This window comes from Lampetra planeri, chromosome 35 (genome assembly GCF_965212315.1).
Source record: "Lampetra planeri chromosome 35, kcLamPlan1.2.h2, whole genome shotgun sequence".
Taxonomy (NCBI): domain Eukaryota; kingdom Metazoa; phylum Chordata; class Hyperoartia; order Petromyzontiformes; family Petromyzontidae; genus Lampetra; species Lampetra planeri.
In genome coordinates, this window is record NC_136141.1 from 1,082,043 (window position 1) to 1,101,443 (window position 19,401).

Sequence of the window (19,401 nt, forward strand, 5' to 3'; positions counted from 1 at the left end):
CGACGTAAATGCCAACAGTCCTTCATAGACAAATGTAAGCTGGAGTATTCTGTCTGTTAAAAACCGGGCCTTTTGCGCTGCCTGTCGGCATCAGTCGCCGTTAAACCCAACGTAGGGGCAATAGAGGCAATCGAGGCAATACTGCATCTGAAATTGATCCAAAGAGTGACCAATGTAGAAGTAATAAAAAGGCTGCTCATAGACGACCTGATGATGTAGAGCAGTGATGGGCAGGAGAGTGGCACTATTTTTACACGCGCGTATGATGGACAAGAACAGGAAACTCTAAAGTGTGCTGTTGTTGTTGTTCGGGAAAAAATGGAAGGAACCGTAAAGAGAGGAAGAGCTCACAGAGAATGGCTTGACGATGACCACGTCATGAGAGATTGGTGCCGGGAAGATGTGCGCACTACTTGGGCACATTGGCACAACGCAGAGGAGATTGGAAACAATTGACGAAATGTGCAGTGGACACGTGTGGGCTATCTGCTCATTGATCACGGTGATGATGATGAGAAGCAACGTGGCATAACGCAAAGGCAGGATTTATCGGGTTAAATGCTACGCACTTTACTCAACAATTTTTTTTTAATCGATGGAGCTCTCAGTACAGACTTCATTCATAACCGCAAAAAGGCCCCCATCTCTGAAAATAATCACCGATCAATAACGATTGCGGTAGAGGTAAATAAGATGACGTTTCCTCTGGCTCAATTGGACAACGGTGGGGAAAAGGACCGTTCACTCACAAGGTAGTTATTCCTCAAACGCGCGTTTTACGAACCACGGTAACCGCGATAACAGCGGGGTCACAGAGGTCACCAACAATGCCACCCAGCAGATGAGCCAAAAACACCACCCCCATGCCGGTAATATTTTCGGCAATAATCCCTACATTGTTAACTTCAATTCAATCATTAAATTACATGCAATACTTTCACCTCACGCAGGATCCCAATAAATGAAACAAATACATATCTTATAAGCCTCGCCCGACCACTGACGTTGGTCAAAATGTTTCACAATCGTGCAGGACTTTGTGCATTTTTACAATAACAAATATAATTATATCAATGACAAACACGATTACAATATCTGATGAGCTGTCGTGCAAGTGGAACAAGCGGCAATGACGACGGCGAAGACAGAACCAGAGAATAATGTCAGGAGATGAACTGAAGGCATGCGGAGAGTCACCCACTGAAACACAAAACTGAAACGCAGCTGGTGGCTTCGTTCAGAACCGACGCGCACAATGGCAGACTGGTGGCCGTGGACGTCACCGCCACGACCTAATCTCGCGCGCTCCGAAGAAACGTCACCGCCACGACCTAATCTCGCGCGCTCCAAAGAAACGTCACCGTCACCGCCGATGGGTTCCATCGATCGCGCGCTCGTGCCGTTTTTCCACGTCGTCGCCAAGAGCATCTTCGCATTTTTTTTGTTTTACACAGAATCGGGATGGGCCACCTGTCCCCGCGCCGCTACGTTTTTGCACAGCAGGCAGTCCCCACTGTTAAAAGCATATACTTTGCTGCAAGTAAAAATGCGGGTATCGAATCGAAATGCACGTGTGGAATCTTACAGGGGTTACACCCTGTGTTCTTTGCATGTGTGTGCACGATGGATATAGACTGCCTATACGAATTAGAATGACAACAATGTGTGCGCTATAAATATAAATAAAGCAAGAAAGCTTGCCCATTTGGCCTAATGGTCTGTTGAGGGAAGCAAAGTTAGAAGGCACTCAATCAGGCCAGCACAACACACACACACAGAATGTGTGTACGTTTAGACTGGACAGTCTTATGCCCTGTGTCCATGGACAGCCAGCTCGAGTCGACTTGATGAAACTCGAGCTGGCCTGATTTCTGCCAAAACTCGAGTGATGAACAACTTGAGTTGGTTAGAAACAAAAACCAATGACTGCAATTGAATGACTCTTTGAGTTGCTACAGAAACCACATGAGTAAGACTATCCCAGAAAATACACGCAACGTAAAGATCAAGTCCACGTTACTGACATAACTAAATGCTGAATGTAAATGTTTCTGCCGCCATCAACACGTTTTGATGAACGTGTTTGGTGATGTATTCCCGCTTGGCCCCAATTCTAATGTAACTAATTCCGGGCAGCCGGGGAAGTGAAATCAGCCTGGCTATTTGGTTCTGCTGTCCGAATTTGGCAGCCAACTAGAATTGACTAAAAATATTGAAACATGTGGCAGTGAGAGGCAACTCAAGTTCACGCACGGGGCTCTATGGCTCATGGACAGGCGGTACTGTCGTCTGATGGTGGACAAGTGTTGTTGGTGAACACCGAGTAGGGCCGTGCATACAGATGGATGCTATGGCCAGCATTATGCCTGACTGCATTAACTCCCGAGCGCTCTTGTATACACAGTGAACCAGGCAGTCAACTCTCACTCAGTCATTCTAGGGAAGGCCCAGGGGACAGCTCCAGACAACACTACCCAGTGGTACTGGTCATCGCTGAGAATCCAACTTAGGTGGCCTGGTTCAAATTGCAGTGCAGTAGGCACTGTGCCTCTTCTCCCCACGACCACGACGCCTCTAGACTCACACCCACGTGTCCAGTTGGAACATGGCGTATGACGAAAACAATAAAACATTCACGCGGAGGCACTACCAATACTGCTCTCTTGGGAAAAGGACAGAAGAAACAAATCAATATTCAGATAATTCTAAAGTCCCACACACTTGCATCAAACTGTCTGCTTAATGAGATCAGAGGGGGTGAATCTCAGTGTCAATCAGTGACATTCAATGAGGTGAGATGCCATTAAGATAATGATCTCTTTTCAAAGGCAGCCTGGTAAGCTTAATTTTCTCACAAGAGTTATGAGGTTTTTTTTTACACTTCAATTCCAAGCAATTTTCAAATTGCGCATTTGACACGCAATTACTCCAATGCAACTCTCCACAAAGGCGACCTGTGCACGGGATGACGACGAGGACTGAGTGTGAGTGGAGGGGGCCGTGGAAGTGCAGGGCGAAGTGGGCAGCTTCAAACGGCCCTGCTCACCTGTCTCCCGCTGCGTGCTGACTGGCTTGCCCACGTGAGTGACGGACCAGGGCTGACCCCGCTCCGTCTGGGTCAACGTGAACGAGATCCCGCCAAGCTCGTCTCCGAGGCGCTGGGGCAGCTGCCAAAACTCGCTGCCCACGTGGAAGCCCTGCGTCACAGCGGATTAACGTCGCGGCTTCTCCGTGATGTCTGAGACACGCGGCGGCGGTGGCGGCGAAGGCTCAAGGTGACATTGGCGTCGTCTCCCCAGCGCAAGCGAGCATGGGCGCGGCCGCTCGTTGCATCTCTATTCACTGTCGAGGACCAGCGGTGGAAATTTCACGTTTTTATAGTGACGGGGTGACTCCTCCCCTAAGATAACCGTTGCTGACTAGGTGGTAGTTGTTTTATATGCCCTCGAGGGATAGTGGGACGAGTCGACCTTGGACAGAGGTTGAACCCGTAAAACCTCTGAATACACAGAAATCTGACAGGTTTTGAAATTGAATTCAGTCACATTATATCACGGCGCCAAAATTAATATATACTGCTCTCCTGGTATCCACGAGTAACAGTAAAAGCAACGTACGTCGAGGTGGCATCCGAAATGCACAATGCAGAAATAAAAAACTGATATTGTTGATGTACGGTTCTGTGTAATCCTCTGCTGGATGAAGGCTACTTCCATGCCGTGTCGTTGATGGGAGTTCTTTGAACACAGACGTCACCATACTGGTTCGTGCAGGTTGGTGAAGGTAGCCGTATCCTGTATAGGTTCAGATATTGCTTGCCATTGAGGAGTTGGGTATCCGGGTTCATAGCGCAGAAAGCTCATCTCTGCCATCACTCGCCCATAAAAATAATATACAGAGAGTTATGCTCAAAATTGCAAAAATAAATGTCAAACTTCAAAGAGGCATATTAATTTTGTAAGAAAATTGCACATTCAAATGCACATTTATGATAATGCCTTCAATGTTGTGGATTGGATTCAAGCATTAACGAGCATAACGGGAACATTACAACCCATCGCACGAGTGTATAATCCCACATCTGAAGTAATGAGGCCAAATTAGAAAACAAATTTGTATTCCTGGAATCAATGTGACTATTCACATGGGTTTCCAAAACATATCCTCCATCGTTGAGGGAAAAAAAGCAAGGCCCCACGTTTAACTCCACCAACAGTGACCCCCCGCATTCAGAGAGAGATTACAAATACGGTGAATTACACGAGGACAGCACCAGGTTGGAACGGTGTAAGGACCTTGTGTCTGTGTGTATACATTGTGTGTGTGTATATACACAATTGTGTATGTGTATATATACAATCGTGTGTATATACACAATCGTGTGTTTATACATAATTGTGTGTGTAAGACAGAGACCCACAGGCATCGATTGAGAGAACAATCACGGTCCATTGTCAGGCGGCTCAACGAGGGCAGCACAATCACACAGCGCGTGGCCGTGGACTCGTACGAACTGACGTCTCGTATTTGCACACAATTTGTTTAGCTCGCGAACCAGCCGCGCGAGTGGGAACTGCTGGTGTGGCGGCGGCGGCGGCGCGAGTTAGTTGGTCCGACAGACGAGGCTCATTTGAGCAATGAGCTGCGGTGAGAATTCGTAGAAAGAGAAATTAAATTGGCCTCGCTGCCAAGCCCACCGAGAGCCAATCGTCCAATAGTCTTCAGCCGCAGAAGAGACGTGCGCCCTCGAGAGCATCTCTCAGGTCGGTCAGCTTGAGGGCAATCCTTTCAAAATTACAAAAGCAGTGTATTGGCTTTGGATAGTGTGCGTTAACCCAAGCGTGAAATGAAACTTGGCTAAAACTTTCGAGAATAAGCCATTGCTTCCCGCTGGCTGTGGAGAAAAAAGGACAGGGAGAGGTTGGGATCACAGAGCCGTGCTTAGAGACAAGTCTTGAGCCATGCCAGACTGTTCCAGAAATGACACGGCATGGCTCGGGGTCTGATTCGTTTTGATTAATTCCCCATGGAAACGCAGCGATAGAGCGAGGCCTCGAAAAAGGGACGAGCGAATGGTCAGATGCGACGAGGCAACGCACCACCGTCGCACGCGCGTTACCTTTCCGTAGTCGAGTTGTGGGATGGCGCGGTCAATGAGCTCCCTCTCCTCCTGCACGTGCCGGTGACGCCCGCTCTGACACATCACCAGCCGCTCCTCCGACGTGTCCATCACCTCTGAAGGCAAATAAGACAAAGATTCCCCCGTGTAGCCTTAGCTGAGTATTGGGGCGAGTGCTGTTAGCGGGCATGTCTGAAGGCCGGCACGGTACACGAGGGGGTGGATGGCCAGCACCACGCCCGCCCAGCCGCCTTTGTCTCCCAAGTGGTGATGTTTACACACCGCACCAGGTACTCATTTTGAGGTTGAGTCGACCTAGGGGAGGCCTAAAGACCGATTCAAATAATCGCCACTGGTGTTGGCCATGAGCGGGAATCGAACTCGGGTCGCCGGGTTCGTAGCGCAGTGTAGCGCTAACCGCGACAACGCTACCGCTCCCCACAGCCAGAGACACACACACACACACGCGGCAGGAATCACTTCAAAGTGGCACAGCAACGCACACACCGGACGTCAATGATGCCATTTAAGGCAAACTGTGGACCAAATAATACGTCAGCGTCTTCCTTGATCATTCTCCATCAGCATTTTAAATGTTTGTCAGGCTACAACTAAAGCCATCCACTGCCTAATCAACCTCAATAAGAACATTTAAATATTGCTGCCCAGCGCTCTGCTATACTACAGAAGGCAATGCTAGTTTTACATTCGTTGTGCAGTTAACGTGCAATACACATTTTTTACACGTCGGCTCTCAATATTATGATTCGTAAACGATTTTGAGTCGGATCAAAATGACACTGTACCTGTTGTACACCCTCTTCTACCCAGCAGAGGAATAATTAATGTTGTCACGTGACGCAAACTGTGAGCCCAGGGATTGTGACAATTCACCACATCGCTGGGAGGGTGATTCGGTAAATGCCAGGAGAGGCACTACCATTCACCACAAATGGGTAAAAAATTATAACTCTGAATTAGCATCGTGAAATCTGATCGCAGCAAGTCAACGAAACGCCAGAGGGGTACATCGTGCCACCCCAGGTTGCTCATGCTCCTGCAGAATATTATTATTGGAGTTGGGATCTCAAGATGTCAGAAGAGGTCCCAGAGTTCTGCAAAACAAGGCATGCACTTGTAGTTGTTCTGCCCGTTTATGCCAAAAATACACCACAGTATTAAAGGCAACCATGCATGTTGTGTAACAGGACTGATCAAGGGTCTTTATACAAGGACACGGCCCAAAGCACACCAGCTACAATTGTATCGATACGTAACAAGGCTGGGCCCCAGGCTGTCTGACTGACATTGCTTTGAAACTTCGTTTTAATGTCGGGGAAAAATACATTTCACGTTTACGAAAGCCGTTACCGCTCGAGTGACGCCGCAGCTGCGTGATTTTATTTTACTTTTGATAAAATCTCTGCAATGACATCGACGAGAATACTCTCCTGTAAATCGTTTCAAAGTATCGCCTTGCTCATTAACGAAGCCCTGGACAGTACGGAACACACAGCCCAGATTCGTGTCCGTGAGGATCTATGTATGTTTATTGATCGGCGTCATTCTTTATAGCAACAAAGAATGACATTAAGGTTAGCGCCAGTGCCCTGCCACGGTAATGTAAGTCACGGAACACCAACAGCTATCCATTATTCTGCAGTCTGCCTCTCCATTGTAAAACGATATGGCATAATGACCCGAAGTGAAATCATTTCCTTTTTGTAGGACCGATGCGTCATATGCATTTTTTTTTCCTTTAAGCAAGACTCAGAGAAACGCAAATAGGCAATGGCGAATTCGCCTGCGCCATCGCGATCATCGCCCTGCAAATAGAAACGCTACATCTCGGCTGCAGTGCGATCTCCTCATAAATTTAACACCGAATATATATAAAAAATGAAATACACGCCTCATTCTAGCATTCAGCAGATGACTGCAGGAAGTTGCTGCCAATCATTGCATTTCAAAGCTGCCAGATATGAAGGGCATTTTATATTTTTCACACATCGTATCAAAGTGTCACTCCTAACACACAGTTTTACGATACATTGATGCCTGTGCCCTGATTCTACAAACAGCTTCGCTTCTTACCTGCCCACAATTTTGCAAGAAAATTCATTTCATCTTAATATTGCCTTTCAAATGTGGCCAATTAAGAACGCACACTCGGTTTTGTAATTCTGCCCCTAATCCAGACGAATGGAAAAAGGCTTAGTAGATAAAGCTGCCTGTAAAAACCATAGCGCTGTCTTCTTACGCCTCGGCTTCACAGGGGAAATGTTTCGACACCTTTACATTTTAGAGAGTTTTCCATGAGCTCTAAGAATCACACACAATCGTGCAGCTGCCTCCAGCAACAGCAGCAGCAACAACATCAGCCCAAACATTAGCCGAATCCTTTCAGAAATATATTTTTTAAATGTACGGTAACACAGGGTTTGTATAACTGCATATGGTTTCCTATCGTTACAATTATACATGCACATCACCTTTCTCAACTGTTGGATGAAGGCCTCCCCATGCCCTGACAGTTGTAGGGATTGTGTAAGCAACAGAATGGATTCTTGAAGCTAATAGTGACCATAAGGATTGAGAAAACATCAATTCTCAAGCGACGAGAGCAATTGTTGCAGACCTGGATTTGAACCGAGGTTTCAGCAACTTGTGATATAACCAGATTCTCAAGCACAGTGAGATGGTGGTCTCACCGTGCTCACCACTGGCAGCACAAAAACATAATCTTATTAACTTAAATATTTTTTTTGCACATGCCAGCTCCTCTGAGTACTAAATGAAACAATGCATTGATTTTCAAAGAATGATGACGTCTTCCATTGTCGTGTTTGGCAAGAGTTGAATTTCAGAAGTGACATTATTTGCAGGGCTGGTCCTTGATAATGTAAATAAAATGAGTTTGGTTTTACATAACACCCACTACATAACTGGCAAATACATGAATTCCCCAGCTAGCCGGACTCCAGCTAGACATATTTCAGATTTAGCCAGGCCTATGCCAGATTATTGAAATACAATTCTATAACGAATTATAAATACAAGAATATAGAAGAAAAACACACTGTACATTGTATATAATTTAGAATATATGTAATATAACATGTATAATAAAAACATGTTAAACTATATTTATATTAATGTGGTGAATATGCTGATTTAAAGCAGGATTGAGCCTGGATATTGTTGGAAGGGCAACCACAATGCATAACAAGTATTATAGGCTGTGGGGTTACATGGTGGGCAGCAAAAGCCAGTGCAGCAAAATTCACTGTTGTATTGTACGTGAAATGTCCAGGAGATGCCAGTGATGAGTGTTACCCCCTCGTGTGCATGGTGGGTTGTATTGTACGTCTATGCTGCCATATCTATGCTACCCACCTTCACTGACTAGCACGGTGACGTATGATCAAATGACCCACAGAGTGCAAGGAACAGGTCCTCACTCCGCAGTGTATTGACGAACAGCCGAGACGTCTACACATGCACGGACACCGCACCCCGGCAGCGCGGGCAGGGGCCGGGCACACGTGGCGAGGACGCTCCACGAATCGCTCCCCCCCCCCCAATTAAGCGGAGTCAGAGACGTCTCGGCTCATTTGTACAACCTCCTTGGAGCATCGTTGTCCGTTCACTATTCGCCGACTCTCTCTGCGCATCGATATTTTGGCAAAGTTCGCGCAATGACTGCTTGTTGTTGTGGGAGCTTCTGTTGTAACTCACAATGCAGATGGCTGGAATGTGCGGTCGCCTAAATGGTGCACTAATTGCAAACCCCGTTCTCTTGGTGCGCTAAGCAATAACTGTGCACCTACGCCCACCCGCCCCGTTTAACGACCGTTTCTCTGCTCGCACCGCTCAGACCTATGGCAAACAGCCCCATGTTTCAAACTCTTATCACTCACTGCTCTCTGTAGGATTGCAAATCGGACGACTGCTGTACGAATCCTCCGGAACTGCAAAGTGAGCAAGCCAAAGTCACCCGTGGTGTCTAATTTATTTCCTTCCCCTGCAAACTGTGATAAGCTGATAAGGGCTGTTATTGTGAAAAGTAGCAGCCAAACTACATTTCCACGCTGCTGAATGTCAAGCGCAACAACTACCCAGAGAATCACATGTGTGAGAGCAGTCCCTCACGGCCGTACTTTCCAACTCGATTAACTACCCACACGGTAACGTGCCGTTCGAACGCATCAGCAGTGTTTAGAGCAGCAACATTAACAGTGACAAAGTCGCACGTGCATGTTGGTCTACTTGGCACGCTCACATCGAGGACGACATCGGCAGGGCCGAAGACAACACCACCAGAGCGGCACTCAGCCGGCACGTTCAGAGATCCTCATTGAAGCAGAGTTTGTGAACGGTATCGCTTCTTGCCTTAAACAGGACCACATCATTTCAATGCAGTGCTCTTGCTAATAAACATCCGGTAACCCAGCAGTATTTGTTTAACAAGCCTGACTCTGCTGATGAGACCCAGAAGGTCAAAACTGGTCCAGCGTATGCTGGCTTCATAACGCTACTTTATAGGATTGGTGTTAAATTCCATGAGGCTGATAAGACTATAGATTATTTAGTTTAATGTATGAGCAAAGATCGAATGGATCACTGCTCATATATGCTTTTAATCATCTAAGAAGGTGGCGCGACTGTAATTACGCAAGCGGCTGTCTGGCGGTACGTCAGAGGAGGGACGTTTTCCACGCTGGGGCCCTGGATTATTCCACGTCGGCCCAAAGTCCCGCTAGGACGGGAAGTGCCGGCGTGTGTTGTATGCACGTATGTTGTATGTATGGTGTACATATGTATGTTGCACTTCTTTCGCACCGTACGTGGCCAACCGTACTAATCCAGTGGCTTCCTAATATCGGAAGAAACAGCATTGCAGATAGCTGCAGAAGCGCGTCTGAAAGCGCCGCGCGACGATGCGGCGACCGTCACTGCTCGCCGTTCTTGTTGCGGCGGCCGCGCGAGCCCTCACTTGCGATGTGCCCCTGCAGGCGACGGCGCTCTGCCATGCGGCGCTGCCAGTGCTGCAGGGCGCGCCCCTGATCCAGGCCGGTCGGGGCGGCAGGAGGTGGCTCTGCGGCGCCACCGGGACCTCTCCGCTTCACTCGCGTGGGCGCCTCGGAGGGCGGAGGCCACTGGTCGCCGTCCTGCCGCTGCGCGCCGACTAGCTGCGCCACCTGCGCACGGGGATGGCTGCGTTAGGTTTGGCCTCACCACGTCATCGTCGTCGGCGTGGTGCAGTCGTGCAGTCGTTCGCGCTTGCTGTGACGAACTAAATTTGATTCTGGGCCGCAACTAACACCGTCAGTGGCGAGTGGTATCTCAACCGGCCCGGCGTGCCACCCTTCACCAATCGGCATTGACCAGCGCGATGAAGTATGGTCAAACAACCCCCGTGACCGGCACGGCAAGGGGAGGTCTTCATCCAGCAGGGAAGTGAAGGGCTTAACTTATTATATTTTATTATCAAATGATTATCTTTGTTATTGGCGTGGAGCATGAACATGATCATGAATCAAGAATATCACACTACTACTTACGACCAGCCATTTTGGGCAGGATGTTTGTTAATTAGCAAAATAAATACAAGGGTGAGCAATACATAAAACGTCTGCATAAACTACCCTTTTAAAAAATCAGGGCATGAGCTCAACTAGAGACCAAAATAATTGTTGCATCGTAAGTCTATGAAGGGTGGTGACGGCTTGGGGAGGCTTTCATCCGGGAGCGGTTGGATCATGGCTGGCAATGATAATAGCGATGGAGCTGCACTGACGTTCACATTTTTGCTATTTTGATTTCAACGTGCATCGTTCTCTGAAGGCAAATTTACTTTTGCATTAAATTCGTGCCCGCATTGTTCTTCCCTTGTGTTTTTCACGACACGCTTACAGAGTGCAATGTGTTCAGAATACATGACTGACATAATTGCAGTTTAAGGAAGTGAAAATATAGGGGGTGGTGGTAGGAGGTGATCAGCAAGGGGAGGGAGTTTATTGTATTGCAGAATCTTTCCAGGCGGGGGATAGGGTCTCCCTTGTGAGAGGTTCATTGGGTTCTCGGCAACTAATATGAACTAATATAATTGTAGGGGTGTCAGGGGAAGGATTCCCACCAATAGGAGGGTTAGTGGGAGGGGTAATCGAGGAGATATAAGGGGAGAACGGGAGGGAAGAGGGCGCCTTTGGCGGGAACGAGATTGGGACGGCTGGGGACAGGTGTGGATGGGAGAAAAGGATTAAAAGACGAAACCCCTGCAATCTTGTGTCGGCTCTCCTTTACATAATATATAAACGAATATAAAGGCTGCCGTGTGATTGACACATGTGCAGTGATAATAATAATGACGCCAATTAACTCAGGGAAGCTTCGCTAAGTCTCCAGACTGCGTTTAAGGAACGTCCTGCATTCAGTTGGGCCAATTTTTTTCACGTCCGGCTTTATGTGGGATAAAACCAGAGTACCCTGAGAAACCCACCATGCACACGAGGGGGTAACACTCATCACTGGCATCTCCTGGACATATCACAGTGCCATGCCGAAAACATTGGTAGTTACGCATCCAAGCTCTGACCAGGCACAACACTGCTTAGCTTCCGAGATCCAACGAGGTAGCCATGACCACAGGAGATGATGAAGTAAACTGTGGACCATATAGGAATCCACCGTAGTCTGAGCTCTTTCAACAGAGGAGGAATAGCAAAACGACACAAACCCTCTCCTGAAGCCCTCTCGTTGAGGACCGCAGGCCTGCATTCAGCTCCTCAACACTTTGCCATCCACAAGAGGAGCCTAGCCGAAGATGCAGCATACCTCGGTCTCTCCTCTCTCCACAGCCTCTGTAACGTAGTCTTCCACGCTTCCCAGAATGCTGTGCAGCAGTACTTGGCCCTTCTCATCAAAGCGTGGACCTCCAGGTCCTAGACGATGAAACGCACACACACGGGCGAATGTTTCGACTTTGTTGCTTTAACAGCAAGGGAGTTGCCCCTGTTGTTATTCAGCCTGCCCTAGAGTTAGAATAAAGAAACGATTATTTTTATTTTAATGTGTTGATTGCAACACAACGTGAGCGCGGTACAATACTCTGATCGCAAATGGAGGGGAACAGAAACTCCACGATCAGCAACCCGATTTCGGCGCTGCAGGACCTCATGGACAGGAGAATTTGAGCTCGCTGGCCCACCTAAGTGGGGACCACGTGCAGGGGCATGAAGATTCATACGGGGAGGGGAAAGGGGGAGGGGTAAAGGTAACTAACATCCTGGGGGGAGACGAGGGGCCGGGGGAGAATAAAAGAGACGATTCTTCAATAAAATCATGACCCCGAATCGTGACGATGTTTTGAATTGTGGTGCAGTGTGGGGGAGGGGGGGGGAGTGAACTGCTAGTCGGGCGGTAGCCTGTTATCCAGCACAGTGGAGGTAGTGAGGGTTGGTGAATCACCGCACAAAAGTTGTGCAACTCCCTTTCAGTGGGTGTCGAGGAGGCACCATAAACCTGGCTCGTCAGAAGGCAGTACGGCAAGTCAGCTAACCGCCACCTGTTTTCACCTGTTTCCAAGTCAGCTAACCGCCACCTGTTTTCACCTGTTTCCATCTGTTTCCAAGTGAGCTAAACGCCACCTGTTTTCATCTGTTTCCAAGCGGGGTAACCCCCATCCGTTTCCATCTGTTTCCAAGCGGAGTAACCCCCATCCGTCTCCACCTGCCCAGGCACGGTGTTGCCCCCCTCGCCTGCGTGAGTCTTCTCCGGGTGCTCCGGTTTCGGAATCCCACTTGCATAAACACTCGTCATTAAATAATTGGCTGAAAACATCTTAAAATAAATCAAATAAAAACACAATACAGGACCCTCGTCAAAAAAAGTTTGATAACTCAGTTTGGCTTTCCTGGGTAAATATCTCATTTATCATTATTTTATTATGTTACTCACTTGGATGTGATGCCTACACATGACACTCATTGTTTTTTAAAATCCCAACTCTGCCCCTTGACTCCCCGAGTGAAATGTCACGGGGGCCGATCTCTCGACCCGACGCTCAAGTGCATCGTGCACTTGTATCCTCAATCAATTCAGCACGGCCCGCTTCTGACAAGTCACATTACAGGTGAGTGGCACTTCACACAACCGATGCTGACGAAGTAATTCCGTTCACAATTCTCCTTTGCTAGGGGAAACAATCAAACGAGTGGTTTCAGACTAATTACCAAGCGTGAGTGGCGTGACCAGAGCCTGTAAACGGAACACGAGGGGGCTCCTGTAACACTCGGGGGGGGGGGGCATGTGTGATGTCAGCCACGTGCACTTCCGAGTTAAATAAATCAAGTACGTGGGACGCGCGTGAGACTGATCCACCCACCGTAGTAGGATCCATCACAGGGAGCTCATCATAAACATCATCATCGACCATCACCAAATCAGCCGTCGCCATCTCTCACAGTTGTGTGATGTAGCAATCCATCGAGCACCTGCGCACAAGCTTATTTCGTTGTTTATTCTGCCCGGTGGGCACCCTCTCTCGATCACGTGACCCCCTCTCGCTGCCAGTCCATCGTTCGTCTTGACCGCTGGACATCGTTCCTTCGAGCAACGTGCTCTGCCCAAGTTTACGTATCCTTTCTTAATGATATCACTAAATAGCGTTTTCATATATTCTATAATGCATGTGTTCCTCATTGTAAGTGTAGTTGCCAGCATCATGCCAATGTTTCTAAAGAAGTACGTTTTTAATCAGCCTATATTACCTGCCGTAACGTGTGGATCATAAACACGGACACTGACAAACGAAATGGAAAAAAGGCTAAAAAGTGCGCGAAGAAATACGAGAGGCGATGTCACAGGTGGGCACCAATTACCAATAATTAACTTACAAATCCTGAACTTTCCAAATGCACTGCATAATGACAAGGAAAACTCTTCACCATTTCCAGTCAACTCGTGGTCTCAGATAACATCATTACATTTTTAGATTTAAAGCTTTCGTGACTGCAAGGATTCATCTTCTTGGTTTTTTCGGTAAAGTCACGTAGAAGGGAAATAATAAAATAATAATAAATAAAACAGACCTGTTCTTCACCTGAGGACGGCTGCTTGCGTTGTGGCCGAAACGTCGTGAGAATTGTATTTTATTATGTTTTATTATTTTATTACTTCCCTTCTACGTGACTTTACCGAAAGAACCAAGAGCATAATTACAATAAATTGGTCTCACTGTGGTGAGTCATATTTAAATGTAGTTATCAATACAACAACAGAGTCGAGAAAAACATTTTCATGGCAATTTCTTTTTTAAAGAACGTCAAACCAAAAACAAGAATGGTAAATTGTGGTGCTAAAAATAACGCAAGATTGAAAAGCACTGTTTTTTGTGTATAATTCTGATGTCATAGCTACATCACGACAAGCAAAAGTTAGTGCTACATTTACAAGCTGAAATTAAGTCATAATGGTGCCTGTGCACTGAGTATTAATAAAAAGTTCGGTCCCAAGTCTATTTTTTTGCAGTTATGTTTTGATTGGTTAATTCATTCACTTTGCAGTGATGTCAGTGGTTATAAAAAATAAAATAATACAATTCATACGTATAAAAGTTTTCGTAAGTCTCAACGAAATGTCTTAGAACCGTCCCAAATGGGATGTTCTGCTGATTCCAAATTGGCCAAACGTTTTCACATGTGGAACAGAAGCCCAGAGTGCCTGAAGAGAAACCACACATACAAACAGTAAACTCTTGACAGTTTGCAGACACGTCCTTACGCACCCAATTTGCTCTGCAACTATTTCCTGGCCACTTAAACGCCCAGCGAGTTTGGGAGACTCACGGCACGACATGACATATGCTTGATCTGCCAAAGCAAAAGTAGTGAGTGAAGGCTCGCTGACAGGCAAAGACAAAGATCATCTGTATGGCCTTAACAGACTGTTGGGGCAAGTGCTGTTAGCGAGCACATATGAAGGCCGGCACGGCACACGAGGGGGTTGGTTACCAGCACCACGCCCGACCACCTTTGTCTCCCCAGTGGCGATGTTTTTACACACCGCACCAGGCACATACTGAGACAGACGGTGGAGAAGTTAAGTCTGAAGCTGTTCCTACTGCAACTCTCCTCAAAGTCCTCCTCAAATCCCTCATCTCCAAACTTCGCATGATCCAAAATGCTGCTGCCCACACCCATAAATGAGACCACGTCGCCACAATATTCTAAACCCTGCACTGAGTCCCACTCTAAACCTGGTTGCATTTCATATTACACTCACCGTCTTAAAGATCCTCTAGCGACTCCCTTCTGCCTACCTCTGTTCTCTCATCTCTCTACTCCCCTTCCAAGCAATCTCTACGCCAGCAGCCCACCAAGGCCTTCAGTCTCAGTCCCCGGTGAACCTCCGCTCAGCGGGAGGTCACTCATCTTCCTCTACTGCTCCCACATCCTGGAACTTGCTTCCTCCAACCACCTGTGCTGTCGACTCACTGCCGTTGTTCAAATTCAGGCTCAAGCTCTTAAAAAAATGTTTTGCATTTATCTATGGCCGATTGATTTTCTGTAAAATAAATGTGCCCACTGACTCAATACAGCGTTTTGAGATGCGGTCACACGTAGATGCTATACAAAACTGCATTGCATGGCTATTATATTGTGTCCTCCTGTAGCCACATACTTTATGGTCACGTTGAGATTAATTCAAGTATGCCACTTCATGAATATTACTTTACGTTTATTAATGAAAACTCAAGGCTGACTGAGAAACGTAACGCCCTGGCTGGAGTATCCAATGCAGCAATGCGGTGTCAACAACTAAACCAGTGACACTGTCATTAGAGCCATCACCCCTCTGGCCATGCGCCATCAGAAAGTTAAAATGCTGGTCAAGTAGCGACAAAATGCAGCAGCCCTTTGGGGTCGATAAAACACCAGTGATCAAACGACAGTAAACCTGGCCTCCTGAAGGGAACGTGGAATTTCCACCAACAGAGATGCACACGACTCAATTGGTCTTCTGGGCAGGGAGATATTTGGCAAATGTTTCCATTGACGTCATTATTTCCCACGCATGCTTACATGTTTTCTTTGTGTATGCTGCCGACAGGAACAATAACACTTGACAAACACCTTCAATACATCCGGTGACTACGTAACATAATTTTCAATTAAAGCCAGTGTCTGTAATGGAGAGATAGATTTTGAGAGCGCACTTTCGTTTTCAATTTGCCTCTGGAAAGAAACAAGGAGATTATAGGAGCATATAGAAAAGAAAACAACCATCTTAAATCTTGCAGAAGATATTTAGTGTTATTTACATAAAAGTTATCACGCTCTGTTAACGGGCCGTTCGTTATACTAATGACTTTGCTAAGTGCTGCTAAAATCAGTAAGGAGGAAAAGATAATTTGGTCTTCATGCATCTGCAAAGTAAGATTAAATAATTACTTGATAAAAATGGATGATACCTTCAGTTTCACGGAGTAGTGTAATATTTAATAGGGCTGCAGACGCAGCTAATGTGTGTGTATAAAATCACATGATAGTCACACAATCCAGACAGCTGTCATCATAGTTGGTGGATGACATAGCGATGGCAACTGCGTGAGACACACACACACCTACTTGCCAGTGCGAAGGTTCCATTAAAGAGGCAGTACAGAAAGTAGGTTGATTACAGGCTATCTGCGCAGAGTCTGCATCCTCCTATTGTGTGTGTGGTTTGCCAAAACGCAAAACACAAACCAAAAATACTAAAAAAACAGAATGAGATCAACATTGCCGGATATCATTTCCCTACAGACAGCGAGACTGGAGATCCAGCGAAGCTTTCATGGGTAAAAAAAACTGGATTACTCTATTATTAAACGGTTCAAGAGATAGCTTTGTGGGAATGTGTCCTCACAGGATGTGCATCAATTTAACACAATGGCCAGCAGCCTTTGCGAGAGAAAAGAGTGTTTGGCCTGTAGGGGTTATTTTTATTGAAAGTTACTGATCTTTGACCTTTGTGAACCACTCCAATATCAGCAATGGGGACACTGGAGTTGTGGATGGTCGGCATATAGACTTAAAAACAAATTGTAAATTTACAACGTAGGATTTCGCAGCCAATTGTAATCCAAGGGTCAGTTTCTGTATCAGGTTGCATGTCGAGCAGCATCTTTTCCCACTGCTGTTGACATCTTCAGGAGCCTTTACCATACACTAATGCGGGCATCACCAGGTGCTGTCACCACACACCGTTGCAGGAAGATTCCAGGAGCTTTAGCCACGCACTAGTGCACGGATCTTCAGGAGCTGAAGATGCCCACAGTGGCGTGTGACGAGAGCAAGAGGGAAGAAACGCTCACCACGCAGCGCAACCCGGAAATTGTCATCAGGTTGAGAGAGAGCGGGAATTAGGTGGTGACTGTGTCAGAGTCGGCAGGACGGGGGGTCGAGGAGGAGACGACAGAGCGCATCGTGAGGCACGGGCAGCACGGCGACGCAAGTTTACACGGAAACACAAACAACGCGACTGAGCGGCACAGGTCAGTTCGCAGACAGGTGACGTAATGTGGCAAGAGTGGGTGAGGGTACAGGGCTTATAACGTTGCATAGTACGTGCATTTTAAAGTACTATGAACTAAACTATATTTTATCTTACCAGGCAAGGCCCACTTAGCTATGATAGCTCTTTGTCAGAAGCGACCTGGCCACAAATGACAGCTCAACAAAGTGTCTTGTCTTGTGGAAATGTAACGCAGCCAAATACTCTCGACGCGTGATGTCGATTCTAAATGTGGAGAGAAAAACTCTGAGGACCCGGAGAAAGACACACGACCATGGGGAGAACATGCAAACTCCAAATATACATGCATCTGGATCGAACTCATGCCCTCCTGTATACCGGTCGAGGTAGTCAACATCCCACCAAATGCAACCGTATATCAAAATGCTGCACAGAAACAGTGGACATAGTTATGTTTTAAAGATATAGTCAGTCATAGGGGGCTTGAGGCAGAGAGCGCGTGCACGGGAGTTGTGCGAGATGAAAGGGGAGCGGTCGGAGAGTGCGTGGTGCCGAACAGAGGTGAGAGGTGAGAAGTAGGAGAGTGTGTGGAGGGCAGTGGAGTGAGATGAGAGGGGACAGGTATTAGAGTGCGTAGATGGGGATTGAGTGAGATGAGTGAGAGGTGAGAGGTAGGCAGTTGCGATCCCACGAACGATCCCGGAGTCCTCGGGAAGGGTGACTGATATGATTACCGGTGTATTCCAGGAGACTGGCAGCAGCTTCCGGTGGAGCTGGACGCACCACCAGCAGCCGCGTCTTCCCCGCAGCCTCTTCCTGCTGCTGCCGCTGCCGCGTCGGTCTCCGCACGGTCACGCGCATCACCGTCGAGGGCCGCTCGCTGGCGGGTGGCGGACGCGGGGGGTGAGTCTGCACGCGGCATTTAGACACGCGGAGATAGAAATGCGGCGATAGACACGCGGCATTTAGACACGCGGCGACAGACACGCGGCGACAGACCCGCGGCATCAGACACGCGTTCATCTCGCAGGTGGGGCAACGTGGAGCCTCGACGCACAGATGCCCGTCCCAACTCGCTTCCTCGCGACAACGCTCACAACCTGGCATCCTAAACCCCACTTACCAGAAGCTGTGGCGCTAGTGCCAGGGTAGTATCCCCCCACACACCCCCTGATGCTCCCCTCATGCCACCCCGCACTAGGGTTGTGTTCCCGATTTTCGGGATATGATAAATCAATATTTTGGAAGATCCGAAAACATGACGTCACTTCCATGACATGTCGTGCTTTTCCCATCCCAATGTGGTGTAGTGTGACATCGGGTGATGTCACTTTTGCTCAAATAAAAAAAAACACGAACAAAGATCTGAAATTTTACTTAAAATTCCAAACTCATCTTTTACCTGCAGACACAGACCACCAGGTCTCCCCTGAAAATAGCTCTTTGTTTTTAGTGATCTCGCACCTGCTTTTAATCAAGGGCCGCTATCTTTCTGTGCTGTATGCCAACAGACGAGACGGGCCGGTGTGGCAAGCCAGACACGGTTAGATGGCAATGGCTGGTGGAATATACCACCACTATGAATGACATCCAACGATGCAAGCGGTGATCAAAAAGTCTGACGTTTCGGCCACAACACAAGCAGCCGTCCTCAGGTGAAGAACAGAGCTGTCGGAAAGACAGCATCCTAACCTTAGGACGCTGTCTTTCCGACAGCTCTGTTCTGTGAGAATTTTATTGTTTTATTTTTATTATTTTATTAT

At 47.4% G+C, this 19,401-nt stretch overlaps 1 protein-coding gene across 1 annotated transcript in view; it reads right to left on the minus strand.

Moving 5' to 3' along the window:
- Positions 1 to 19,401, minus strand: part of MYCBPAP (MYCBP associated protein) — an 81,155-nt gene that overhangs the window by 34,503 nt on the left and 27,251 nt on the right. The window contains exons 4-8 of the mRNA XM_078610877.1: positions 18,373 to 18,547; positions 11,957 to 12,063; positions 10,116 to 10,320; positions 5,120 to 5,235; positions 3,047 to 3,197 (exon numbers count right to left, since the gene is read on the minus strand). Coding sequence (XP_078467003.1) covers positions 3,047 to 3,197; positions 5,120 to 5,235; positions 10,116 to 10,320; positions 11,957 to 12,063; positions 18,373 to 18,547 — 754 coding nt within the window. The remainder of the gene's footprint in view (positions 1 to 3,046; positions 3,198 to 5,119; positions 5,236 to 10,115; positions 10,321 to 11,956; positions 12,064 to 18,372; positions 18,548 to 19,401) is intronic.